Below are 27,942 nucleotides of genomic sequence, written 5' to 3' on the forward strand. Positions count from 1 at the left end.
CACCCATCGAGAAGAAAGCACCTCCGAGATTCCTAGAGAGGCTGGCCTGGCGACTTGGGGAGCCGGAAGCCCATTCCGAGGTACTTCCTGTCCGGTCATTGTTCTCGCGCTGGTTGGTGCAGTGGTTCTGGCTCGGGGACCTCCTGCTCCAGAGCCTGTGAGCATTGCCCGGGCCTCCGCTACGCACAGTGAGCGGGTCGGTGGGGGCGGGCAGGAGTGTCGGGGCGGAGGAGGGACCCGCTGAGAGGTGGCGGCGCGAGAGACAACCTGCCGCGTCCTCCCCGGGACCCTTAGGGAACCTCAGCCCTATTGGTCACGGGTAACTCCGTGCCCTGCCACCCTGGCCAGGGACCTCGCCGAGGGGCGAATGGATGCAGATCGCCCCGGGGGGCAGACAGATCCCGGGCATGGGGCTGCGAGAGGCCTGTAGGTGTAGGGGGATGGATTGCCATGTTTGGAAATAAGGAAAGGGCATTGGAGGGGAAGCCCTTGATAGAGAACTGCGTGCAGTCTAGGGTAGGAGGCAGATTTGGGTCTGATCAGAAATGTGATGAAAACAATACAGAAGGTAAACCTACGCATACGAAAGATAGAACGAGTCTTAAGGGCTTTCTTGCCCGGTGGAATCCAGCTAGTCATGGCAAGAATAGTCCTCCAGAATTAAGATTTGTCGCAGTAATGAAAGTATTCCGTTGCTCAAGAAATTCAGTGTATACAAGTTGTTAATACGTTAGAGAGGATATATATAATCCCTTCTAAAATTTAGAACCCTTTTCTACTGAAATATCTAAACGGCAATAGAAATAAAAATAACCTCTTCATATTCAACTGAAATATTAGTATTTTACTCTTACTTACAAATTAAAAAAAATAATAAAGCCTGCTGACTTGGCTATGATAAGGGGTACTGATAATTGGTAGTGGTGTGACTTGGTATCGTCCTTTTTGAAAGCATTTTGGCAATACTTACAAACCTTAAAGTCTTTGAACAAGTAATCCCTCTATTCTAAAATATAATTTGGCAAAAGAAAAAGCTAACTGCACAGAAATTTTTAAATATTACTATTAAGAAAATAAACTGGAAATAATAAAAAATCCTTTTACTACAGGAATGAGTCATAAACAGGGGATGGCTAAGTAAATTATAATATAGCCATAATTTAGAATTCTGTTTCAAAATGTCATAGGTCTATATGTCCTACATTGAAAGATCTTTAAAACTGTCGTGAAATATGGAAATTGAGTTCAACAAACAATACGATCATTAAACAATATACAAGTATGATCAATATACAAGTATCCTTTTTAAAAACAAGCATTATGTTTGAAGGTGTACCCTAATATATGTAAATGCAGAGAAAAGGTATACTAGGAGTCCCATCTAGACTGATAGCTAATTTCTTTGTGTGTGTGTATGGGTGTGTGTAGCACATATATTTAATTCTGTATTACCTAATATCTAATTCTTATTACCTGATCCTTTTCCAGTGAGAATGCAAAGTTATCAACACTGTAGATTATTATGCAGCTATTTAAAATAAGCATGAAGAATAGCAACATGGAAAAATCTGTCTTTTTTATCTTAAGAATGATACTTGGAAGACATGGTAAAAATTTTTAAATCAAAAAAGCAAAAGGAACCTCAAAACTACTTGTAATTATACCCACTCAGATATTACCACTCCTAACATGTTGGGGTATAGAGTCTTAGTCTTTTTCTTGAAATTCTTTTGTTCACAATTATTGTGTATCCTGGTGATAAAAAAAAAATCTTTGTGTTGTAATATATCTTTTTTAAAAACTGTGATGATAATTATGAAACTGTTTCCTCATAGTAAAAAACAAGATTGATAAAATCATAATTGTTGTTAGTGTGATTGGAGATTTTCCCTTAAAAGGAATAACTTAAATTCCATAATGTACAGTGGTTATTTCATTGGAGGAAGACCAGGGATGGATTTTCTTAATCATTTTGTATTCTTCAAGTTTTTATAATAAAAATATGTTAACTTTATAATCAGAAAAAAAATCAGAAATGTTATATAAAACTATTTATAAGGTGATTGTTATGGGGACAGATTTCTTGTTGATAGTCCAGCCCCTTCCATTCTATGAGGTAGGTGTGGAGCATTCCCTGTGCTTGGGTGGCAGCTGCTGGGGCACTGGTGAAATTGGCCAGTGGCCTAACTGGTATCCAGGCAAACCTCTGCTCAGGGCTAACAATATTTTCTGATTTCTCAGACAATACTCATCCTGGTCCTGGGAAGAAACTAAAGAAGAAGCTTGATCTCTGCTGGGCGGTCCCCAGCTATAGGATTTCTGCTGCTGAGCAGAGAAGATGACTGCAAAATTGAGAGAGGCCATGGCCCTGGCCCCTTGGGGCTCAGTGACAGTAAAAAAGGAGGAGGAGGAAGAGGAAGAAAATTTACTGGGTCAGGCATCCAGCCAACAAATGTGTTCTGAAAACATCAAAGTCTGGACTCCTGGGGAGGGTCTTCAGCTAGGACTTGAAGGATCAGAACAGGAGGAAAAGGTAAATGGTGGTCTGGGAGGAAGGAGGGAGTAGAGACTTGAAGAAGAATTTGAATGGTTTCAGAGGGACTCTACCCCTCTGCTTCCCTATCTGGAATTTTGTTTCCTGACTAGGACTGTGGCCTTTAATCCTTTGGAATATAATAGGAGCATTCCCTTCCGAGTGATATGGCATTCAGTATTTTCTATAAAGCAGTGGTTCTCAAAATTTGCTATATGGTAGAGTTACCTAGGGAGCTTTTTATAAAATCCTGATGCCCATACCATACCCCTTTCCTATTAAATCAGGGTGGGACCCAGGTATTTGTACTTTTTAAAACTTTTCAGGTGTTTGCAGTAAGGGTATGACAACTCTAACCAGTACCTTTCAAACTTTAATGTGCATAGGAATCACTTGGGGGAGGGGAGGCTTGTTAAAATGTAGACTCTTAAACAGGCAGTCTGGGGTCTGTGTTTCTTACTAGTGTCCAGGTGATGCTGATCTGCAGACCACGCTTTGAGTAGCAAGGCTATACACTATGCTATGGTGCTTAATGTTTTCAAACATACCCTTTATCATTACTAGTCAAATGAGGGCAGAGGTTCTTCAGAGCCTCTCTGATAGTATGATCAGAACCTTACTTTTTGACTCTTTAGACCCCAGAAAAGTCTAGTCTCAGGAAAATCTTCCCATGGGCTTTCTTCTTTTGTCAGGTACCCACAGGAAAAGTAGGTATGGGTGGTGGAGCAGGCAGTGAGGTAAAATCAAAGCAATATGGAAGAGTTTGGCAGGCTTATGTCTTTGCCCAGCTCACACTGGGGACTGAAAAAGACTGTCTTCTTTTTCCTTTTTATGTTTTATGGGCACCAGGAATAGGTACCTGTGTTCTTATTCTCAAAGGTCTGATTCATGTAATCACCCTGCCACTGCCACCAGTCTCCTTATAAACCCACCTGTGCCTGCTTGTCTCTAGGGTCAGAAAATGTTCTGGGACATGGCAGTAATTCTAAAAGCAACACAGGAGGTTCCTGCTGCTTTACCTCTTTGCAACTACTCATTGCCTTCTCCAGGGATCCTGTCCAAGAGTGAGAGCTCTTACTCTCTAGGTAAGGCTCAGTCCTCTTATTCTTAATCTTACTATTGGGGTTTCTTAATGTTTTTTCAGAGGCTGTGGGGGTCTAGTCTCCTCGTTTGAGTAACAGGGAGTGTTGAAGCATTAAAAGTATCAGGGGGAGCTGGATAGAGGAATGCTAAGAGAAGCCTATGTGTTTGTCATGGGAAATGTCTTATTTTTCACACAGCCTCAACACACCAGACACAGGTACATTCTGAATTTGCCTTTTAATCAGTTTTTTTCAGGTTTCGTATTTACTCACACATGTAAACACATGTACCCTTCATATAGTTCGTAGTTACCATGGGTTGGTGAGCCTAGCTAAGTTGGTGAGCTAGCTAAGGTAGGAAGGGTCAGCTTCTGTGGTGATTTTGAGGAAATGCCCTAGAAATGTTTTGTTTTTGTAGATCTTTTGTGCAAATCTAGAGGATTTTGAAGGGCTGTGTCAGCCAAAATGATGTTCAAAGCTAGCTCTTCATGCAGGGTGCTAACAACTTACCACGTGGCTCTCTTTAAGCTGGGACTTGGAAAAGAGAAGTGTGTTCTGTAATCTGACCAGCAGTGGTGGAAGTCTGACTAGCAGTGTGTATGGAGGAGTGACACGTGACCATGGGTCAAGAATGCAGTAGCCATGAGTCTTATGTTGTAGAAATGATCACCTGGATTACTAACAAGGCCCCTCCCTACTCATACTCATTTTATAAGCCTGTGTGAGTCTGAATATTTTGAATCCATTCTTTTTCCTAGCCAATTCCTTTGGCTTTTGGGACCCAGTGCTATGGGGAAAGTTAGGACCTCAACCTTTCATTTTTTTGCCACTTTAATTATTCCCCACACTCTCAGGGGCTTCTGTTCCCCACCTCTGCTTTCTGTTCCATTTTCTTTGGAGCATTCCCCTGCATTTTACTTTTTTTTTGTCTCCTTTCTTTATCAGCCATTCATACATTTTTTAAAAAGTGGTCCATGTTTATTCACTCTTTGAAAGACATTATCGCATGAACTAATCAAACAAAAGTTTTATTATAAGTTCTATTAAAGTATCAATAAGGAACATAAAGGAGGTAGGTGTTTCAAATTTCCTTTTTCTTTTTTCAAACTAAACTTCTACTCCCTTTAAGTGGCCATTGATAGGGTAATGGTGCATAAATTATGATATAAGCCAAGCTGATACAATTTAGCTTTTTTTTACTAACTTATTTTGAAATAATTTCAAACCTACAGGAATGTTCCAAAAATATTACAAATTCCATACAGAGAACTCCAGCATATCCCCATCCTCCAGTTACCCAGATCCAGCTATTTTTAAATTTTGCCACCTTTGCTCTATCATTCTATCATCTACATATTTTCTGAACATTTGAGAGCAGGTTACACGTCATAAGCCTTGAACACATAATATACTTCCATATATATTTCCTTCAAATAAGAATATTCTCTTATATATTCACCTTAAGTGCAGTTATTGAGTTCAAGAAATTTAACATTGATATAAAGCTTATATTCTATGTTCCAATTTTTCCTTATGTCCCAATAATGTCCCTTTGAGCCTTTTCTCCTCCATTCTTAGATTTCATCTGATACGATGTATTTCATTTAATTGTCATTATCTCTCTATATTCTTTTTCTTTTGTTTTTAATGGTGGGAACGTATATACAACATAAATCTTCCTACATCAACCTATCACAAGCATAACATTCATGAGATAAATCACATAAACAATGTTGTAGTATGCTCAACACATTCCATTACCAGAACTTCCTCTTCACCCCAAATAGAAACCCTATACTCATTTTGCATTAACTCGCCATTGGCCCTGCCCTCCATCCCTTGTAACTTGTACATTCTGTCTCTATGACTTTGCTTATTCTCTGATATTTTCTTTGTGGTTACCATGAGACTTAAATTTAACATCCTAAATCTGTAAAAATCTTGTTTGCTTTGATACCAACTTAACAATTTCAATAGCATATCTAAACTATGTTCCCATACCCTTCCATCCATCTTCCGACCTCTATATGGTTCTTGTCACAAATTAGATAGTTATACATTATGAGTCCAAAACCATTGATTTCTCATTACATTTTACACATTTGCCTTTTAGATCCTGTAGGAAGTAAAAAGTGGTGTTACAAACCAAAAAATACAATAGTACTGGTATTTTTATTTACCCACATCACCATCTTTACCAGAGATCTTTATTTTTCATGTGGCTTCAGTCAACCATCGAGTGTCCTTTCCTTTCAACATTCAGAACTCCCTTTAGCAGTTCTTATAGGGCCGATATAGTGGTGACAAAGTCCTGCAGCTTTTTTTTTTTTTTTTTTATTTAAATTCAGTTTTATTGAAATATATTCATATACCATATAATCATCCATGGTGTACAATCAACTGTTCACAGCATCATCATACAGTTGTTCATTTTTGAACATTTTCCTTACACTAGAATCAATAAGAATAAAAAAATAAAACTAAAAAAGAACACCCAAATCATCCCCCCATCCCACTGTAGTTTTCATTTAGTTTTTTTTTTTTTTTTATCTTCATTTTATTGAGATATGTTCATATACCACGCAGTCATAAAAAACAAATCGTACTTTCGATTGTTCACAGTACCATTACATAGTGGTACATTCATCACCCAAATCAATCCCTGACACCTTCATTAGCACACACACAAGAATAACAAGAATAATAATTAGAGTGAAAAAGAGCAATTGAAGTAAAAAAGAACACTGGGTACCTTTGTCTGTTTGTTTCCTTCCCCTATTTTTCTACTCATCCATCCATAAACTAGACGAAGTGGAGTGTGGTCCTTATGGCTTTCCCAATCCCCTTGTCACCCCTCATAAGCTACATTTTTATACAACTGTCTTCGAGATTCATGGGTTCTGGGTTGTAGTTTGATAGTTTCAGGTATCCACCACCAGCTACCCCAATTCTTTAGAACCTAAAAAGGGTTGTCTAAAGTGTGTGTAAGAGTGCCCACCAGAGTGACCTCTCGGCTCCTTTTGGAATCTCTCTGCCACTGAAGCTTATTTCATTTCCTTTCACATCCCCCTTTTGGTCAAGAAGATGTTCTCCGTCCCACGATGCCAGGTCTACATTCCTCCCCGGGAGTCATATTCCACGTTGCCAGGGAGATTCACTCCGCTGGGTGTCTGATCCCACGTAGTGGGGAGGGCAGTGATTTCACCTTTCAAGTTGGCTTAGCTAGAGAGACAAGGCCACATCTGAGCAACAAAGAGGCATTCGGGAGGAGGCTCTTAGGCACAACCATAGGGAGGCCTAGCCTCTCCTTTGCAGCAACCGTCTTCCCAAGGGTAAAACCTGTGGTAGAGGGCCCAACCCATCAAACCACCAGTCCCCTATGTCTGTGGTCATGTTAGCAACCATGGAGGTGGGGTAGGCGAATACCCCTGCATTCTCCACAGGCTCCTCAAGGGGGCACTACATCTTTTTTTTTTTCCTTGTTTTTTTTTTTTTTTTAACTTTCCCTTCTTTTTTAAATCAACTGTATGAAAAAAAAGTTAAAAAGAAAACAAACATACAATAAAAGAACATTTCAAAGAGACCATAACAAGGGAGTAAGAAAAAGACAACTAACCTAAGATAACTGCTTAACTTCCAACATGTTCCTACTTTACCCCAAGAAAGTTACCTAATATAGCAACATTTCTGTGAACTTGCTCCTACTATATCCATCAGAAATTAACAGACCATAGTCATTCCTGGGCATCCCCAGAACGTTAAATAGCTTATCTGTTCTTCTTGGATTATTGTTCCCCCTTCCTTAATTGCTCTCTATTGCTAGTTCCCCTACATTCTACATTATAAGCCATTTGTTTTACATTTTTCAAAGTTCACATTAGTGGTAGCATATAATATTTCTCCTTTTGTGCCTGGCTTATTTCGCTTAGCATTATGTCCTCAAGGTTCATCCATGTTGTCATATGTTTCACGAGATCGTTCCTTCTTACTGCCGCGTAGTATTCCATCGTGTGTATATACCACATTTTATTTATCCACTCATCTGTTGAAGGACATTTGGGTTGTTTCCATCTTTTGGCAATTGTGAATAATGCTGCTGTGAACATTGGCGTGCAGATATCTGTTCGTGTCACTGCTCTCCGATCTTCCGGGTATATACCGAGAAGTGCAATGGCTGGATCGAATGGTAACTCTATATCTAGTTTTCTAAGGAACTGCCAGACTGACTTCCAGAGTGGCTGAACCATTATACAGTCCCACCAACAGTGAATAAGAGTTCCAATTTCTCCACATCCCCTCCAGCATTTGTAGTTTCCTGTTTGTTTAATGGCAGCTATTCTAACCGGTGTTAGATGGTATCTCATTGTGGTCTTAATTTGCATCTCTCTAATAGCTAGTGAAGCTGAACATTTTTTCATGTGTTTCTTGGCCATTTGTATTTCCTCTTCAGAGAACTGTCTTTTCATATCTTTTGCCCATTTTATAATTGGGCCGACTGTACTGTTGTCATTGAGTTGTAGGATTTCTTTATATATGCAAGATATCAGTCTTTTGTCAGGTACATGGTTTCCAAAAATTTTTTCCCATTGAGTTGGCTGCCTCTTCACCTTTTTGACAAATTCCTTTGAGGTACAGCAACTTCTAAGCTTGAGGAGTTCCCATTTATCTATTTTTTCTTTTGTCAGATACATGGTTTCCAAAAATTTTTTCCCATTGAGTTGGCTGCCTCTTTACCTTTTTGAGAAATTCCTTTGAGGTGCAGAAACTTCTAAGCTTGAGGAGTTCCCATTTATCTATTTTCTCTTTTGCTTGTGCTTTGGGTGTAAAGTCTAGGAAGTGGCCACCTAATACAAGGTCTTGAAGATGTTTTCCTACATTACCTTCTAGGAGTTTTATGGTACTTTCTTTTATATTGAGATCTTTGGTACATTTTGAGTTAATTTTTGTGTAGGGGGTGAGGTAGGGGTCCTCTTTCATTCTTTTGGATATGGATATCCAACTCTCCCAGCCCCATTTGTTGAAAAGACCATTATGACTCAGTTCAGTGACTTTGGGGGCCTTATCAAAGATCAGTCGGCCATAGATCTGAGGGTCTATCTCCGAATTCTCAGTTCGATTCCATTGATCTATAGGTCTATCTTTGTGCCAGTACCATGCTGTTTTGGCAACTGTGGCTTTATAATAAGCTTCAAAGTCAGGGAGTGTAAGTCCTCCCACTTCGTTTTTCTTATTTAGAGTGTCTTTAGCAATTCGAGGCATCTTCCCTTTCCAAATAAATTTGATAACTAGCTTTTCCAAGTCTGCAAAGTAGGTTGTTGGAATTTTGATTGGGATTGCATTGACTCTGTAGATGAGTTTGGGTAGAATTGACATCTTAATGACATTTAGCCTTCCTATCCATGAACATGGAATATTTTTCCATCTTTTAAGGTCCCCTTCTATTTCTTTTAGTAGAGTTATGTAGTTTTCTTTGTATAGGTCTTTTACATCTTTGGTTAAGTTGATTCCTAGGTACTTGATTTTTTTAGTTGCTATTGAAAATGGTATCTTTTTCTTGAGTGTCTCTTCAGTTTGTTCATTTCTAGCATATAGAAACATTACTGACTTATGTGCATTAATCTTGTATCCTGCTACTTTGCTAAATTTGTTTATTAGCTCTAGTAGCTGTATTGTCGATTTCTCAGGGTTTTCTAGATATAAGATCATATCATCTGCAAACAATGACAGTTTTACTTCTTCTTTTCCAATTTGGATGCCTTTTATTTCTTTGTCTTGCCGGATTGCCCTGGCTAGCACTTCCAGCACTATGTTGAATAACAGTGGTGATAGCGGGCATCCTTGTCTTGTTCCTGATCTTAGAGGGAAGGCTTTCAGTCTCTCACCATTGAGTACTATGCTGGCTGTGGGTTTTTCATATATGCTCTTTATCATGTTGAGGAAGTTTCCTTCAATTCCTACCTTTTGAAGTGTTTTTATCAAAAAGGGATGTTGGATTTTGTCAAATGCTTTTTCAGCATCTATTGAGATGATCAATTGATTTTTCCCTTTTGACTTGTTAATGTGTTGTAATACATTGATTGATTTTCTTATGTTGAACCATCCTTGCATGCCTGGAATAAACCCCACTTGGTCATGGTGTATGATTTTTTTAATGTGTCTTTGGATTCGATTTGCAAGTATTTTGTTGAGGATTTTTGCATCTATATTCATTAGGGAGATTGGCCAGTAGTTTTCCTTTTTTGTAACATCTTTGCCTGGTTTTGGTATTAGATTGATGTTAGCTTCATAAAATGAGTTAGGTAGTGTTCCATTTTCTTCAATGTTTTGAAAGAGTTTGAGTAAGATTGGTGTCAGTTCTTTCTGGAAAGTTTGGTAGAATTCCCCTGTGAAGCCATCTGGCCCTGGGCATTTATTTGTGGGAAGATTTTTGATGACTGATTGGATCTCTTTGCTTGTGATGGGTTGGTTGAGGTCTTCTATTTCTTCTCTGGTCAGTCTAGGTTGTTCATATGTTTCCAGGAAATTGTCCATTTCCTCTACATTATCCAGTTTGTTGCCATACAGTTGTTCATAGTATCCTCTTATAATTTTTTTAATTTCTTCAGGATCTGCAGTTATGTCACCTTTTTCATTCATTATTTTGTTTATATGGGTCTTCTCTCTTTTTGATTTTGTCATTCTAGCTAGGGGCTTGTCAATCTTGTTGATCTTCTCAAAGAACCAACTTTTGTTGATATTTATCCTCTCTATTGTTTTTTTGTTCTCTATGTCATTTATTTCTGCTTTAATCCTTGTTATTTCTTTTCTTGTACTTGGTTTGGGATTGGTTTGCTGTTCATTTTCTAGCTTCTTCAGTTGATCCATTAGTTCTTTGATTTTGGCTCTTTCTTCCTTTTTCATATATGCGTTTAGTGCTATAAATTTCCCCCTTAGCACTGCTTTTGCTGCATCCCATAGGTTTTGGTATGTTGTGTTCTCATTTTCATTCGTCTCTATATATTTAGCAATTTCTCTTGCTATTTCTTCTTTAACCCACTGATTGTTTAGAAGTGTGTTGTTTAACCTCCAGGTATTTGTGAATTTTCTAAGTCTCTGATGGTTATTGAGTTCTAATTGTATTCCATTGTGGTCAGAGAACGTGCTTTGAATAATTTCAATCTTTTTAAATTTATTGAGGCTTGTTTTATGTCCCAGCATATGATCTATTCTGGAGAAAGTTCCATGAGCACTAGAAAAGTATGTGTATCCTGGTGATTTGGGATGTAATGTCCTGTATATGTCTGTTAAATCTAATTCATTTATCAGCTTGTTTAGGTTTTCAATTTCCTTATTGGTCTTCTGTCTGGTTGATCTATCTATAGGAGAGAGTGATGTGTTGAAGTCTCCCACAATTATTGTGGAAACATCAATTGCTTCCTTTAGTTTTGCCAGTGTTTCTCTCATGTATTTTGTGGCACCTTGGTTGGGTGCATAGACATTTACGATTGTTATTTCTTCTTGCTGAATTGCCCCTTTTATTAGTACGTAGTGGCCTTCTTTGTCTCTCAAAACATCCCTGCATTTGAAGTCTATTTTATCTGAGATTAATATTGCTACACCTGCTTTCTTTTGGCTGTAGCTTGCATGAAATATTTTTTTCCATCCTTTCACTTTCAGTTTCTTTGTGTCCCTGTGTCTAAGATGAGTCTCTTGTATGCAACATATTGATGGTTCATTTTTTTTGATCCATTCTGCGAATCTATATCTTTTAATTGGGGAATTTAATCCATTTACATTCAACGTTATAACCGTGAAGGCATTTCTTGAATCAGCCATCTTATCCTTTGGTTTATGTTTGTCATATTTTTTCCCCTCTGTCTATTAATATCCTTTATTGTACCCATACCGAATCTCTTTAGTACTGAACCTTTCTCCAAGTCTCTCTGTCCTTTCTTTGTTTCTCTGTCTGTAGGGCTCCCTTTAGTATCTCCAGTAGGGCAGGTCTCTTGTTAGCAAATTCTCTCAGCATTTGTTTGTCTGTGAAAAATTTAAGCTCTCCCTCAAATTTGAAGGAGAGCTTTGCTGGATAAATTATTCTTGGCTGGAAATTTTTCTCACTCAGAATTTTAAATATATCGTGCCACTGCCTTCTTGCCTCCATGGTGGCTGCTGAGTAGTCACTACTTAGTCTTATGCTGTTTCCTTTGTATGTGGTGAATTGCTTTTCTCTTGCTGCTTTCAGAACTTGCTCCTTCTCTTCTGTGTTTGACAGTGTGATCAGTATATGTCTCGGAGTGGGTTTATTTGGATTTATTCTATTTGGAGTTCGCTGAGCATTTATGATTTGTGTATTTATGTTGTTTAGAAGATTTGGGAAGTTTTCCCCCAAAATTTCTTTGAATACTCTTCCTAGACCTTTACCCTTTTCTTCCCCTTCTGGGACACCAATGCGTCTTATATTTGGACGTTTCATATTATCTATCATATCCCTGAGGTCCATTTCGATTTTTTCAATTTTTTTCCCCATTCTTTCTTTTATGCTTTCATTTTCCATTCTGTCATCTTCGAGGTCACTGATTTGTTGTTCAACTTCCTCTAGTCTTGTACTATGAGTGTCCAGAATCTTTTTAATTTGGTCAACAGTTTCTTTAATTTCCATAAGATCATCCATTTTTTTATTTAGTCTTCTTTATGCTCTTCTAGGGTCTTCTTGATTTCCTTTATCTCCTGTACTATGGTCTCATTGTTCATCTTTAGTTCTTTGAGTAGCTGCTCTAGGTGCTGTGTCTCTTCTGGTCTTTTGATTTGGGTGCTTGGGCTTGGGTTATCCATATCGTCTGGTTTTTTCATATGCTATATAATTTTCTGTTGTTTTTGGCCTCGTGGCATTTGCTGAACTTGATAGGGTTCTTTTAGGATTTGTAGACCAATTGAAGTCCTTATCTCTAATTTATCAGATCTACAGCTTCGTGGAGTACACTTTCTCTAACTAACCAGCAGGTGTCGTCCACGAGCCACCTGTTCTCCACAAGCCAGTTGTCCCCTGCTTAGCCTTTTTGGTGAGTGGGGGAGTGAGTCTTGTGGGGTCCAATTGGTGTACCAAGCTTGCGTGTGTAGTTGGTGTTGCCTGCCCTGTATATGGGGCGTGTTTCTGGGCAGTCAGGGAGGGGCGGTGGCTCTAACAATCAGATCTCCCTGGTGATCCTAGAGTTTTAAAGCTGCTGCAATAGTCTAATCCTTCAGTTCCGTCCTGCCACAGTTTGTCTCTGCCACTGACCCACAAGTCCTTGGTATTGGCGTATGGCTCCTGAGACTTGCAAGTGGGCCCCTCTTCCAGGCCGTGCACCCCGGGTCCTCTGTTGAGGGATGACTGTGCTATGTCACAGGTGAGTGCCATCCCCCCAGGGCAGTTCTGGGCTGCTGGGCTGTGTAGGGAGGCTCCCAGTCTGCTGAAATGATGGCTGAATGGGGCTTTGTTAATTCACACTGCTCTACCTTCCCAACTCTGGGACAATCAGCTGAGGTTGCAGGGAAGGCTAATGTCCACGCCCAGTTTTGTGGTGTGTGCCTGTTATTTGAAGCACTTCCGTCACACTGGGTTGTCTGGGGCAGTTCTGGGCTATGGGGCTGGCGATGGGCAGGAGTGTTTCCTGTCCACCAGGATGATGGCTGTGAGCGGACATCCCCCTTTTCTTGGGAAGTTGTGGTGTTTAGTGTATTTTCTCAGCCACTGGATTATTGTGTTTTGTCTCAGAGCTCTCCTAGTTCTGCTCTTGACTTGACCTGCCCAAATAGCAAGTCTTTGAAGCTTTCTGTATTGGGCTTCTTAGAGTAATTGTTTTAGAAAAAGAAAAAAGGATTAAAAAAAAAAAACAAAAAAACGGGCCCTCCTCAGAGATCTAATGGGTTATTGAAATGCTAAGAGACAAAGCAACCAGGGCCATTAAGGAAAGGTCCACAGGGCAGAGAGATCAGCTTTTCTTCAGGATTTGCATATGCGCCTCAGGGCCCTTCCCCTTTCTATGTTCACCAGAACTCCAAAAATCCTCCGCTTTTATTTTGGAGTTTTTCGTGTTGTTTTTTTTCTATGCCTGTCTCCTCTCTGCTGGGCTGGCTGCTCTCAGATTCTCTGGTGTCTGGTCTCAGTCTATCTATGGTTGGATTTTGAATCAGTAGAATGAGTTTCCGATAAGGGCTGCCACTGCAGTTCTCCCTTCTCCTTCCCGGAGCTGACAGCCCCTTCTCCCCCGGGACTGAGCCTGGCAGGGAGGGGCGCGGGTCCCCTGGCCGCAAAAACTTACAGATTTCGCTGATCTCAGCAGTTCCACGTTTTCATGAGTGTTGTATGAAGTATGCCCAACATCAGATTGGTCTGTGGTGTCCAGTCCACACAGTTCCTGGCTTTCTGCCTACTTTCCTGGAGGAGTAACTAAAACATACAGCTCACCAGTCTGCCATCTTCAGTCCTGCAGCTTTGTTTTACCTGGGAATGTCTTAATCCCTCCCTAATATTTGAAAGACAGTTTAGCTGTATACAGAATTCATGGTTGGCAGTTTTTTTGCTGTTAGCATTTTAACTATGTCTTCCACTGCCTTCTTGCCTCCATGGTTTCTGATGAGAAATCGGCACTTAATCTTACTGAGGTGCCCTTGTATGTGACATGTTGTTTCTCGCGACTTTCAGAATTCTCTTTTTTATATTTCTTATTGGTTGGAGGGTTGCCCTGGGGTGTCCTGGCAGGATGTTTCCCTCCCATGGATGCTGGATTCCCCTAGTGCAGTTGCAGCATCAGTTGCACTCACAGCTCCACTGCTCACTTTTAAGCTGACACCACTATTGGCAACACCTCCCTCCCCTGCAGTCTGGCTTCCCACTCCTGCTGGTCCTTGCTTCAACTGCCTTACAATCTGAGTAGTTTTTCTGAGCTTTCATTAACGCACAAATACTTATTTAGGTTTCCTGAGCTTGCTTTAATTCACAAATACTTATTTAATGTTCACTCTGCCAAGTTAGGGTTTCAAGAATGCACATTCCAAGGTCAGAGGTGGAGGAGGATATAGAGAAGATGCACATAAAAAAAACTGTGTTACTGAAAGCAGAACCTCTTTTGATGCCACTTTGATTCTGAGGCAAGGTTGAGCATCTAGAGACTACTCAGAGTTTCAGAACTTTAGGATGCATGGTGTTCTTGTGATGTCATCTGGCATCAGAGAGCAAGCTATGCCGTGTCTCAAACATATCATGAAAAGGCCAGGCTCTTTACTACGTTCAGTTTCTTCTTTAATTCATTCTAATGTAGCCCTCTATCACCATAACAACTCTCATCCCCTAAGGGTTCAGCTTCCTTCTGGATCCCCAGCACTTTGATTTATAGAACCATCAGTTGGATTGAAAGTTACTGCAGACACTTACAGAGCACAGACTATGTTCCAGACACTGTTCTGAGCAAGTGACATTAAAAATCTCAGTTTAATCCTCTCACGATCATATAAAGGTAGATACTATTATTATCTCTATTTTAGAGATAAGGAAACTGAGGCACCGAGAAGTTAAATAACTGGCTCAAAGTCATGCAGCTGGTAAGTTGTACAGCAGGAATTCAAACCCAGGCAATCTGGGGCTGGAATCTATGTTCTTAACCCCTGTACTGTACAGCCATCAATGTTCTGGGTGCTTTTGGCTGCTGTGGCCATCTTTGCATCCAGTGAGACCCTTTCTCTCCATGCTTGGTCTTTCTTGGATATGCAGATTCCTTATAAACAAGCCTCAGTTACCTAATTCTTCATTCACAGGTAGGGAATATCCCTAAATAACTGGTGAGTTACAAACAAATCAACACTAAATGGTTGAGGTAAGAAGGCAAGCCTGGAGAGAGGCTGATGTCCTTCATAACTAGCCTTAATTGTGAGTTTGATCATCAGATGACCAGGAGAAGAGCTGTCTGGAGATTGGGCTTCTCTAGCAGGGGGCAGTGGGTTAAACATCTAAAGGAGGTGAGTGAAAGTACTGGAAAGACCATGAATCAGTGGATTCTGCTGTAGGTGTGGGACAGGGCACAGACCTGGCAGAAGAACCAACAGAGAAGTGTAATGTGAGGGGACTCTTTTTTTTTTAAATGATGCCATTTTTTAGAGGTACCAAAGTCACATAATTTCTGCTTTTTATGACCTAATGCTCCTACTCTTTATCTAGGCCACAAAAGGTGACATTTGTATTTTCTGTCTCTTGTTTCAGGTGATGAAACAAAAAACCCACAGTCATTGGTTCCAAAAATTGAGATAATTGATGAAGCAGAAAAACCCTTCATAATATCAGGAAGGATCCACAAAGCTGACGTTCAAGGATCTGAGTTTGGAGAAGCCTGTGAAAAAGAAAAGGTTTTAAAGAGACAGAGAATAAAGAGGGAAAAGAAAGATTTCAGACAAGTCACAGTGAAGGACTGTCACTTACCTGAAAGCCTCAAAGAAGAGGGAGATCAGAAATGTAAGCAATCTGGAGAAAGATACAGCCTTAGTTCTGGGCCTGTGAAAAATCAGAAAACTGAGCTTGGGCAGAAACCTTTTACATGTAGTGTATGTGGAAAAGGCTTTAGTCAGAGTGCAAACCTTGTTGTGCATCAACGAATCCACACTGGGGAGAAACCTTTTGAATGTCATGAGTGTGGGAAGGCCTTCATTCAGAGTGCAAACCTTGTTGTGCATCAAAGAATCCACACTGGACAGAAACCGTATGTTTGTTCAAAATGTGGAAAAGCCTTCACTCAGAGTTCAAATCTGACTGTACATCAAAAAATCCACTCCTTAGAAAAAACCTTTAAGTGCAGTGAGTGTGAGAAAGCCTTCAGTTATAGCTCACAACTTGCTCGGCACCAGAAAGTCCACATTACGGAAAAATGCTATGAATGTAATGAGTGTGGGAAAACATTTACTCGGAGCTCAAACCTCATTGTCCATCAGAGGATCCACACTGGGGAGAAGCCCTTTGCCTGTAATGATTGTGGCAAAGCCTTCACCCAGAGTGCAAATCTTATAGTGCATCAGCGAAGCCATACTGGTGAGAAGCCATATGAGTGTAAAGAGTGTGGGAAAGCCTTTAGTTGCTTCTCACATCTTATTGTACACCAGAGAATCCACACTGCAGAGAAACCTTATGACTGCAGTGAGTGTGGGAAAGCCTTCAGTCAGCTCTCTTGCCTTATTGTCCACCAGAGGATTCACAGTGGAGATCTTCCTTATGTGTGTAATGAGTGTGGGAAGGCCTTCACATGTAGCTCTTACCTACTTATTCATCAGAGAATCCATAATGGGGAGAAACCTTACACATGCAATGAGTGTGGCAAGGCCTTCAGGCAGAGGTCGAGCCTCACTGTGCACCAGAGAACCCACACTGGGGAGAAGCCCTACGAATGTGCAAAGTGTGGTGCAGCCTTCATTTCTAACTCACACCTCATGCGACATCACAGAACCCATCTTGTCGAGTAACAAGTAAATGAAGAGAAAGACCTTCAGGTGTTGGTTATAACCTATTGCCCCCCAACGTAGATACCTCTGTGCTGTTTTCTTCTTCCTTTGTAAAAAAATGAGGCATACTATATCCTTAGAAGTTATAGTTTTCAAATGAATGCAGCACAAAATACAAGTATTTCAGAGGCTGATTTAAAGAAAAGGAAGGCTAAGCACATAAGATTTTTTGAAATTGTACCCTAAGTGGTCCTGTTTTCTAAAACGAAATATGGCTTTCTTAGGAAGGAATCATAAAACTAAGTCATAAAGATTCCCAATTGAGGGAAGGTCTTTTTTGCTTAATAATTGCTTTTTAAAAACTGGTCATTTCTTAAGCAAACAGGCACGTTATTGGTCTGTCTGGTTGAGTTCTGGAGCTTTGAACCTTATATCCTAGTACTTTGTATTAAGCAGTAATTAGGAAAGCACTTAGGGTAGTAAATTTATAAGCTTTCCATTCCCTAGGTAATTTTTAAAAAACAAACCAAACAAAACAGAAAAACAAAAACACTACTGACTAACTACTGCTCCTAAAATGGACAAAAGTAGGAAACAACCTTTTCCCTCATTGTCTGGTAAAGCTCTGGGGATCTCTGACCAGTCTTCTACCATTCCCAAGTTCACATGAGCAAGCACTCCAGGATTGTTGGAGACACCACATGCTGTGAATACTAGTGCTGCTGGGCTGTATTCATTTACTAGGATCAGCAACTCTCTCTCCATACAACTTAATCACCAATTACTGATGCATTTCCTTTGGGTGAGATTCTGCTAACAGCTACCTTCCCTGATAGAAGAGTCAAAGAATAAAGCTTGCCCAGAGGCATGCCAAGTTGTCTCTGCTCTCATTCTGCTCAGGCCCAGCCTGAGTTTGGGTTTCATTCTCACCTTTTGGATGTGTTTAAAAGAAAAAGCTCTTCTAATTGTCGGAAGGCCAAAGAGGGATGTGAAGGGAGAAACGGAGATGGGGTGGGATTTATAAAGATTTAATTTGCTTATTTTTTTTTGAGAAGTTGAGAGATACTGGAATATGGATACTTTTAGAAGGATGAAGAAATTGGCTAAGGTAAGGTACTTGTGTTACCATTGAGCCTTTACTCCTAAAAAATGATTCATAAAACTATGCAATAGGTAGAGTTATGTAATAATATTGCCTTGTATTTATATAGAACTTTATTCTTTGTGTACATATTCATGTACAGAAAAATGATACCAGGCATTTATTTTGTGCTTTCATGTAGATCATTACCTTTAATCCTTATAACACTGAAGGAGGTGTTTGCCCCATGTACCTGACAGTGATTACTTAAAGGAAGGGTAAGTAACTAACGAGTAGCAGAGCCTGTGTTCAAATCCAGGAACTAAATACAGACAGGTTCTCTTCGTTCTGCCATGCTGCTGCTCTGTAGCTGTAACCACCTGTAATCCCCATCTAGTCCTGTGGGGGAGTCTGAGAAGGAAATCGTAGTCTTGTTTTCAGGCAAGGAGGCTGAGGTGACAGGTTTGGGCATGTGCCTTAGACACTGTAACCAGAAAGCAGCAAACCTAAGACAAGTTTGGATCTCTTGATTTCTGGATCTGTCTATACACTGCATTCCAAGGCCTTTCAGCATGTAGGAGCATTTATCATAAGTGCTGTACCTGATTATGAACAGTCTGGTGCAACTCTTCCTGTGGAAGTCCCACACATTTATTTTCCCATTTTGGCAAGACTAAATTATATTAATCAACATAGTGTTTTCCAGTTTACAGAGCACTTTCACACACAGAAGACATACTTGTTAACTTTTTCCCCTTCCAACCACAGTCTCATCAAAGCATATGCAACTTCTTTTGCTAGTTTTACTCTAAATCAGAGATCAAATACAGGAAATCAAAAGGATTCAAAAATATTCATGCCTTTACTGACCAGAACAATTGGTGACTTTGTTCTTGTCCCCTTGTCTATAGCTGGGAGTGGAGGGATATAAAGGTAACACTGTGTGTCTCTGTTGAGATTAGGAACAAGTTAAGTTTTTTCTGCATGATCAGGAAACAGAACTGAAGGAGAGCAGATCTGGTTTGGAATAGCTCTGGGATCTTGACCCACCAAGAGGCCAAAAGAGTTGTCACTGAAAAACAGGAGCTGGAATTTATCACAATTAAGATACTTAAACTCTGTGTAGCACCACTATCTTATATTCATCCTCATAATTGAACACTTGGTCATTGATGATTGTGGTTCCTGACTAAAGATTTTCAATAATAGGTAGTTCAGACAAGCTACCCAGGCAATTCTGATGCAAAGCTAGGTATGAGAATTGCTGACCCAGCTGCAGTAAAGCAGTGGTTTTCAACCTTGGCTACATGTTAGAATCACCAGGGCACTTTTAAAAATTTCCATTCCTGGGCTTCAGTATTTTTAAAAATTCTGTGGATGATTCCAATGTGCAGCCAAGGTTATGAGCAACTGTGGTAAAGCCTGCAGGCCAAGGATGTGTATAATCAAAAGAAAGGGCTCCAGTATAAAGAGGTGTATAAAGTATAAAGCATTCAGTATATGACTATGTGGTCTCAACAAAACAGAACATTAACTCTACATTGGCTCGGCTGGGTGTCCTTCAGTGCTTCTGCCAACCCTTGGATGTTAGGAATATATGATCTAGTTTACTGTCTTCTTTGTCTTTTAATGGAACATACCAAATATTTATATGCATAAACCAGGTTTTATGGAACATACCCTTACGTTCCTCATTCAACAAAATGACTTTTCATTTCTACTTGTATTGCATCTCCAATCAGTTTTCACAAAATGAGCCCAGGTTAAGAACCCCTGATCCTGCACAATTCATGTGAGCCTCATGGATTAAAAGATCTCTTTTCCGCACTGATTACAACCCTCCTTCCCAACTTGAATTCAATTCCAGCCCTCAGAATAAATTAAAATCCACCATTTTCTTTACAGTTTCTAATAGGGGGTGTTAGGTCAGAGTTGGCTTAGGTTTTCCTGTTCCCTTCTCGCTTGGTTGGTCTTGCTAGAAAGGAATAGAAATTCTGAAGCCCCATTCTTCAAAATTGCTCAGAGCTATCAGACTTTTATTTCTTCCCCCAAGGAGCTCTGTCCCAGGCCTAGCAGTGAGCATTACAGGTGTACAAGTGGAGTACAGTGCCATGAAAATGATAATGAAGTCATGAATTGATGCTTTGAGGACACAGGAGAGACTTGAATCCCATTCCCCAGTGGTGTGCATGCATGCACACGCAACCCTGAAGCCATTTCTCCTGGCTCAGGAATAGATGTCTTCTGTCAAAGCAAATCCCATCTCCGTGCTCTGGATACCCTCCCTCTCTTGCCTCTCCCACATCTTTCCCTTTACTTCTAGTCTTTCCATCTAGTGTGCCTAACCTTTTTGGTATCATAAGCCCTGTTGAGAATCTGATGATGGTTATGGGTCCTCTCCCCAAGAAATGCACATTGTACATGGAACTTTGGGCTCATTTTATTGTGATGGACAGGCTCCATGAAGCCCATCTATGGACCCTTTAGGTCTGGAAAATCTCAGCTGGGGATACACTACATAATCACCAGTGCTGTTAAAAAAACAAACAAACCTGGGTCAAACTACAGAATATCTAAGCATGATCTTTTCTGTCTTCTCCTGAGTTCCCTCCCTCAACAAATAGCATTATCCTCACCATCTGGGGCACCCATACTGGAAAACCAGAAGGCATTTATGTCTTCTTACATATCATTCATTTATTACAAAAAGTATTTACTGTGCACTCGTCTTGTGGCAGACATTGTGCCAGATTCTGGGTGCTGAAGCAAATGGTATACACAAAATGCTGTTCTTGTGATCCTTATGGGGAAAATGTCTAGATTCCTTAATATGATTTAAAGAGCTCTTTGTAATCTCTTCCCAGCCTAATCTCTTCCTTACCCATGCACCCTTTCTGTAGCCTGGAGGCACATGCTGGCTCCTCTGTGCATTTGTGCACACAGTCCTTGGCTGTACTACTTCACCGACAACCCCCACCCCCATCCCTGCCTACTTTGCTTAACCTTAGGTTTTCTTTTCTCTTTCGTCCGTCCTTCCTTCCTTCCTTCCTTCCTTCCTCCCTCTCCTTCCTCTCCTTCCTCTCCTTCCTTTCCTTCCTTTCTTTCAAGATTTCATTCAAGTCCCATCTCTGGGAAACCTCAGGCTGTGTCCTGGCCAGGATGGATCAGGGCCCCTCTGAACATTTAGAATTATAAAACAACATGATGTATCTAGACTATTACTTTATGCTTTAAAGTGAAAAAATCTTAATTCAAAATTGTATATATAATACAGCACTCATACTGCTAAATATACTATATACTGTTAAAAAGTATATAGATAAGTAACCTGAAGGAAATATAACAAAATGTTATAAGTCTTTATAAGTTGTTTACAGCCATACAGGTGATAAATTGCACAGTTTAGACCCAAAACTCTGGGCCTCTGGATAATGGGATTATGGGTGATTTCAAAGTTCTTTTTTTTTTTTTTCTTTTAATAATTTTCCATGGTTTCTATAAGGAGCAGCCAATTTACAATCAGGAGAAAATGAGTTATTTATTATGTTTACATCTTGAGTTTTATTGTATTAACTAGAGCAGCATCTCAGTTTTCCATTTTATAAGGTATGGGGTGTATCCATCTCTTTTTCCCTTTTTCCACCTCACTGCTTCTGACATTGTCAAGTCTGATAATTCTTGCATTCTAGTTTATAACCATAGTTAGACTTTTATGCTTTGTTTATTGGTTCATTCAAAAAGTTGTAAACAAACGGTGTGAACATTGTAAATGTAAATATTGTTCACTGCAGAACTAAGCTTACATGATTATATTTCTTTTTGGAACTTTTTGTTCTTACTGAAGTTTCTAGTTGCCTTTTTCCCCCGTGTACTAGTTGCTTTTAGCACATCTTCAATTTTGTTTTTAAATTCTCCATCCAATTCAATTTTCTGTTGAGTTCCCTGTTTTTCTGGATATCTCCCTTCCAGGGATCTCCAGTCTCCTGCTCCAAACCGTCCCTGATCTCTCTGCTCTTCAGTAGTTAGACTGGGCTTCATTGTTTCCGGACCTCCATGTCTTAAACTCTTTCCCCTTTTACTCCCTCATCTTTCTGTGGCACATCTTCAAGTCACTTACCAAGAAAGGGTACATTGAAGGCAACAGAGTTGGCTGCTTATATATCTAAAATGTCTTTCTCTGCCCTAATACTTTATTGGTAGTTTGACTGGCTGCAGAATTTTAGGTTGAAAATCACCTGGTAAGTTCAAAGGCACTGTCTACTGACTTATGGCATCCCCTGTTGCTAATGAGATGTCTGATTCCATTCTGATTCTTATTTCTTAAATAATTTGTAAGCAGTATTTACATTATTGTGATCTGTTCCCCTGCTCCCACACCTGGAAATTTTTAAAGTCTCCTTTTTCTTTGGTGTACCGAATTTCCTAATGTGTTCGGTGGAATTGTTCAAGCTAGTGACTCAGGAACTTCTACTCTTGGAAATGTTGTATTATTTATATAACAATTCCCCCTTTCTACATTTTTTCTTTTTTTACTTTCTGGAATTACTGTCCATCCAAGGTGGTTCTGGATTGAGCCTCCATTACATTCTCTCCTATTTCCATTTCCTTGTTGTGTTCTACTTTCTTTGAGAGTCCCTTGATTGTTTTTCAACATTTCTAATGAATTTTCAATTTTGGCAGCACTTAGTTTAATTTTTAAGTGCTTTTTCTTGTTTTCTCTTTGTTCTTTTTTCATAGCATACTGTTTGCATTTTAGGGATACCTCTCAGAACTCTCTAAGTATTCTAATTAGAAGGTTGAGTTTTTTGTTTGTTTGTTTTGTTTTGTTTTTTTTTTAAGGAAGTCTCTGTCACCTGAATTATCTTCTCCCTTCACTCTCCTGCCACTGGGTCCTTTTTTTCTCATTATTTATCTTGTTTACTCTCATTGGAGACTTTCCTCAAATATGTTCTGCTTCCTACTGATTATTATTTTTTTTTTTTTAAATTCAGTTTTATTGAAATATATTCACAAACCATACAGTCATCCATGGTATACAACCAGCTGTTCACAGTATGATCATATAGTTATGCGTTCATCACCACAATCTATTTCTGAACATTTTCCTTACATCAGAAAGAATCAGAATAAGAATAAAAAATAAAAGTGAAAAGAGAATACCCAAACCATCCCCCCATCCCACCCTATTTGTCATTTAGTTTTTACTCCCATTTTTCTACTGATTTTTTTTCAATTTTTTAACTTTGTTTATCAAAAAATTAAAAACAAACAGGCAAACAACAACCAAAAAAACCCCACAACATTTCAAACAAAGCAATGGATTAAGGAAAACAAATAACCTAAAATAACTACTTTGCTTCCAATATGTTCCTACCATACCCCAAGAAAATTAATAAACCATGTCCAAACAGAGGAGTAAGAAAAACAAATAATCTAAAATAACTACATTGTTTCCAACATGTTCCTACCATACCCCAAGAAAATTAACAACCCCTAAGAAAACAAAGGAATAAGAGAAAAAAAAAACCTAAAATAACTCTATTGCTTCCAACATGATCTTACTATATCCAAGAAAGTTTACAAACCATAATCATTCCTGAGCATTCCCATAACATTGAGATTACCCTCCATAGTTTATCTGTTCTTATTAGATTATCATTCCCCCTCCACTAATTCGTATCTCTAGGTCCCCTACATTCTACAGTATAAAACATTGTACATTTTTCACAGAATTCACATTAGTGGTAACATACAATATCTCTCTTTTTGTGCCTGGCTTATTTTGCTCAGCATTATGTCTTTTTTTTGTTTTTTTGTTTTTTTTTTTTTTAATCTTCATTTCATTGAGATATATTCATATACCACGCAGTCATACAAAACAAATCGTACTTTCGATTGTTCACAGTACCATTACATAGTTGTACATTCATCACCCAAATCAATCCCTGACACCTTCATTAGCACACACACAAGAATAACAAGAATAATAATTAGAGTGAAAAAGAGCAATTGAAGTAAAAAAGAACACTGGGTACCTTTGTCTGTTTGTTTCCTTCCCCTATTTTTCTACTCATCCATCCATAAACTAGACAAAGTGGAGTGTGGTCCTTATGGCTTTCCCAATCCCCTTGTCACCCCTCATAAGCTACATTTTTATACACCTGTCTTTGAGATTCATGGGTTCTGGGTTGTAGTTTGATAGTTTCAGGTATCCACCACCAGGTACCCCAATTCTTTAGAACCTAAAAAGGGTTGTCTAAAGTGTGCGTAAGAGTGCCCACCAGAGTGACCTCTCGGCTCCTTTTGGATTCTCTCTGCCACTGAAGCTTATTTCATTTCCTTTCACATCCCCCTTTTGGTCAAGAAGATGTTCTCCGTCCCACGATGCCAGGTCTACATTCCTCCCTGGGAGTCATATTCCACGTTGCCAGGGAGATTCACTCCCCTGGGTGTCTGATCCCACGTAGGGGGAAGGGCAGTGATTTCACCTTTCAAGTTGGCTTAGCTAGAGAGACAGGGCCACATCTGAGCAACAAAGAGGCATTCGGGAGGAGGCTCTTAGGCACAACCATAGGGAGGCCTAGCCTCTCCTTTGCAGCAACCGTCTTCCCAAGGGTAAAACCTGTGGTAGAGGGCTCAACCCATCAAACCACCAGTCCCCTATGTCTGTGGTCATGTTAGCAACCATGGAGGTGGGGTAGGCGAATACCCCTGCATTCTCCACAGGCTCCTCAAGGGGGCACTACATCTTTTTTTTTTTCCTTGTTTTGTTTTTTTTTTTTTTTAACTTTCCCTTCTTTTTTAAATCAACTGTATGAAAAAAAAGTTAAAAAGAAAACAAACATACAATAAAAGAACATTTCAAAGAGACCATAACAAGGGAGTAAGAAAAAGACAACTAACCTAAGATAACTGCTTAACTTCCAACATGTTCCTACTTTACCCCAAGAAAGTTACCTAATATAGCAACATTTCTGTGAACTTGCTCCTACTATATCCATCAGAAATTAACAGACCATAGTCATTCCTGGGCATCCCCAGAACGTTAAATAGCTTATCTGTTCTTCTTGGATTATTGTTCCCCCTTCCTTAATTGCTCTCTATTGCTAGTTCCCCTACATTCTACATTATAAGCCATTTGTTTTACATTTTTCAAAGTTCACATTAGTGGTAGCATATAATATTTCTCCTTTTGTGCCTGGCTTATTTCGCTTAGCATTATGTCCTCAAGGTTCATCCATGTTGTCATATGTTTCACGAGATCGTTCCTTCTTACTGCCGCGTAGTATTCCATCGTGTGTATATACCACATTTTATTTATCCACTCATCTGTTGAAGGACATTTGGGTTGTTTCCATCTTTTGGCAATTGTGAATAATGCTGCTGTGAACATTGGCGTGCAGATATCTGTTCGTGTCACTGCTCTCCGATCTTCCGGGTATATACCGAGAAGTGCACTTGCTGGATCGAATGGTAACTCTATATCTAGTTTTCTAAGGAACTGCCAGACTGACTTCCAGAGTGGCTGAACCATTATACAGTCCCACCAACAGTGAATAAGAGTTCCAATTTCTCCACATCCCCTCCAGCATTTGTAGTTTCCTGTTTGTTTAATGGCAGCCATTCTAACCAGTGTTAGATGGTATCTCATTGTGGTCTTAATTTGCATCTCTCTAATAGCTAGTGAAGCTGAACATTTTTTCATGTGTTTCTTGGCCATTTGTATTTCCTCTTCAGAGAACTGTCTTTTCATATCTTTTGCCCATTTTATAATTGGGCTGTCTGTACTACTGTCATTGAGTTGTAGGATTTCTTTATATATGCAAGATATCAGTCTTTTGTCAGATACATGGTTTCCAAAAATTTTTTCCCATTGAGTTGGCTGCCTCTTTACCTTTTTGAGAAATTCCTTTGAGGTGCAGAAACTTCTAAGCTTGAGGAGTTCCCATTTGTCTATTTTCTCTTTTGTTGCTTGTGCTTTGGGTGTAAAGTCTAGGAAGTGGCCGCCTAATACAAGGTCTTGAAGATGTTTTCCTACATTATCTTCTAGGAGTTTTATGGTACTTTCTTTTATATTGAGATCTTTGGTCCATTTTGAGTTAATTTTTGTGTAGGGGGTGAGGTAGGGGTCCTCTTTCATTCTTTTGGATATGGATATCCAACTCTCCCAGCCCCATTTGTTGAAAAGACCATTATGACTCAGTTCAGTGACTTTGGGGGCCTTATCAAAGATCAGTTGGCCATAGATCTGAGGGTCTATCTCCGAATTCTCAATTCGATTCCATTGATCTATATGTCTATCTTTGTGCCAGTACCATGCTGTTTTGGCAACTGTGGCTTTATAATAAGCTTCAAAGTCAGGGAGTGTAAGTCCTCCCACTTCGTTTTTCTTTTTTAGAGTGTCTTTAGCAATTCGAGGCATCTTCCCTTTCCAAATAAATTTGATAACTAGCTTTTCCAAGTCTGCAAAGTAGGTTGATGGAATTTTGATTGGGATTGCATTGAATCTGTAGATGAGTTTGGGTAGAATTGACATCTTAATGACATTTAGTCTTCCTATCCATGAACATGGAATATTTTTCCATCTTTTAAGGTCCCCTTCTATTTCTTTTAGTAGAGTTATGTAGTTTTCTTTGTATAGGTCTTTTACATCTTTGGTTAAGTTTATTCCTAGGTACTTGATTTTTTTAGTTGCTATTGAAAATGGTATCTTTTTCTTGAGTGTTTCTTCGGTTTGTTCATTTCTAGCATATAGAAACATTACTGACTTATGTGCATTAATCTTGTATCCCGCTACTTTGCTAAATTTGTTTATTAGCTCTAGTAGCTGTATCGTCGATTTCTCAGGGTTTTCTAGATATAAGATCATATCATCTGCAAACAATGACAGTTTTACTTCTTCTTTTCCAATTTGGATGCCTTTTATTTTTTTGTCTTGCCGGATTGCCCTGGCTAGCACTTCCAGCACAATGTTGAATAACAGTGGTGACAGCGGGCATCCTTGTCTTGTTCCTGATCTTAGAGGGAAGGCTTTCAGTCTCTCACCATTGAGTACTATGCTGGCTGTGGGTTTTTCATATATGCTCTTTATCATGTTGAGGAAGTTTCCTTCAATTCCTACCTTTTGAAGTGTTTTTATCAAAAAGGGATGTTGGATTTTGTCAAATGCTTTTTCAGCATCTATTGAGATGATCAATTGATTTTTCCCTTTTGACTTGTTAATGTGTTGTAATACATTGATTGATTTTCTTATGTTGAACCATCCTTGCATGCCTGGAATAAACCCCACTTGGTCATGGTGTATGATTTTTTTAATGTGTCTTTGGATTCGATTTGCAAGTATTTTGTTGAGGATTTTTGCATCTATATTCATTAGGGAGATTGGCCGGTAGTTTTCCTTTTTTGTAACATCTTTGCCTGGTTTTGGTATTAGATTGATGTTAGCTTCATAAAATGAATTAGGTAGTGTTCCATTTTCTTCAATGTTTTGAAAGAGTTTGAGTAAGATTGGTGTCAGTTCTTTCTGGAAAGTTTGGTAGAATTCCCCTGTGAAGCCATCTGGCCCTGGGCATTTATTTGTGGGAAGATTTTTGATGACTGATTGGATCTCTTTGCTTGTGATGGGTTGGTTGAGGTCTTCTATTTCTTCTCTGGTCAGTCTAGGTTGTTCATATGTTTCCAGGAAATTGTCCATTTCCTCTACATTATCCAGTTTGTTGCCATACAGTTGTTCATAGTATCCTCTTATAATTTTTTTAATTTCTTCAGGATCTGCAGTTATGTCACCTTTTTCATTCATTATTTTG

At 39.3% G+C, this 27,942-nt stretch overlaps 1 protein-coding gene across 5 annotated transcripts; it reads left to right on the forward strand.

Moving 5' to 3' along the window:
- On the forward strand, positions 1-22,869 carry ZNF35 (zinc finger protein 35). 5 transcript variants are annotated; one of them, XM_037848725.1, is made up of 4 exons: positions 1-80; positions 2,242-2,533; positions 3,486-3,618; positions 15,830-22,869. In XM_037848725.1, the coding sequence occupies exons 2-4, from the start codon at positions 2,339-2,341 to the stop codon at positions 17,074-17,076; spliced, it is 1,575 nt and encodes a 524-aa protein (XP_037704653.1). In that variant the 5' UTR covers positions 1-80; positions 2,242-2,338; the 3' UTR covers positions 17,077-22,869. The 5 variants fall into 5 exon arrangements, with proteins under 5 accessions (XP_037704653.1, XP_037704625.1, XP_037704632.1 ...); XM_037848697.1 differs by lacking the exon at positions 1-80 and adding an exon at positions 97-157; XM_037848704.1 differs by lacking the exon at positions 1-80 and adding an exon at positions 125-196.
- The last annotated feature ends 5,073 nt before the right edge of the window (positions 22,870-27,942 follow it).

Source organism: Choloepus didactylus, chromosome 1 (assembly GCF_015220235.1).
Source record: "Choloepus didactylus isolate mChoDid1 chromosome 1, mChoDid1.pri, whole genome shotgun sequence".
Classification (NCBI taxonomy): domain Eukaryota; kingdom Metazoa; phylum Chordata; class Mammalia; order Pilosa; family Megalonychidae; genus Choloepus; species Choloepus didactylus.

Bases quoted from the DNA above. Each gene is read 5' to 3' on its own strand.
- ZNF35 (XM_037848725.1), top strand. From the start codon at position 2,339: ATGACTGCAAAATTGAGAGAGGCCATGGCCCTGGCCCCTTGGGGCTCA. The intron at 2,534-3,485 runs GTAAATGGTGGT...GCTTGTCTCTAG, and splicing joins GATCAGAACAGGAGGAAAAG to GGTCAGAAAATGTTCTGGGA. The intron at 3,619-15,829 runs GTAAGGCTCAGT...CTCTTGTTTCAG, and splicing joins TGAGAGCTCTTACTCTCTAG to GTGATGAAACAAAAAACCCA.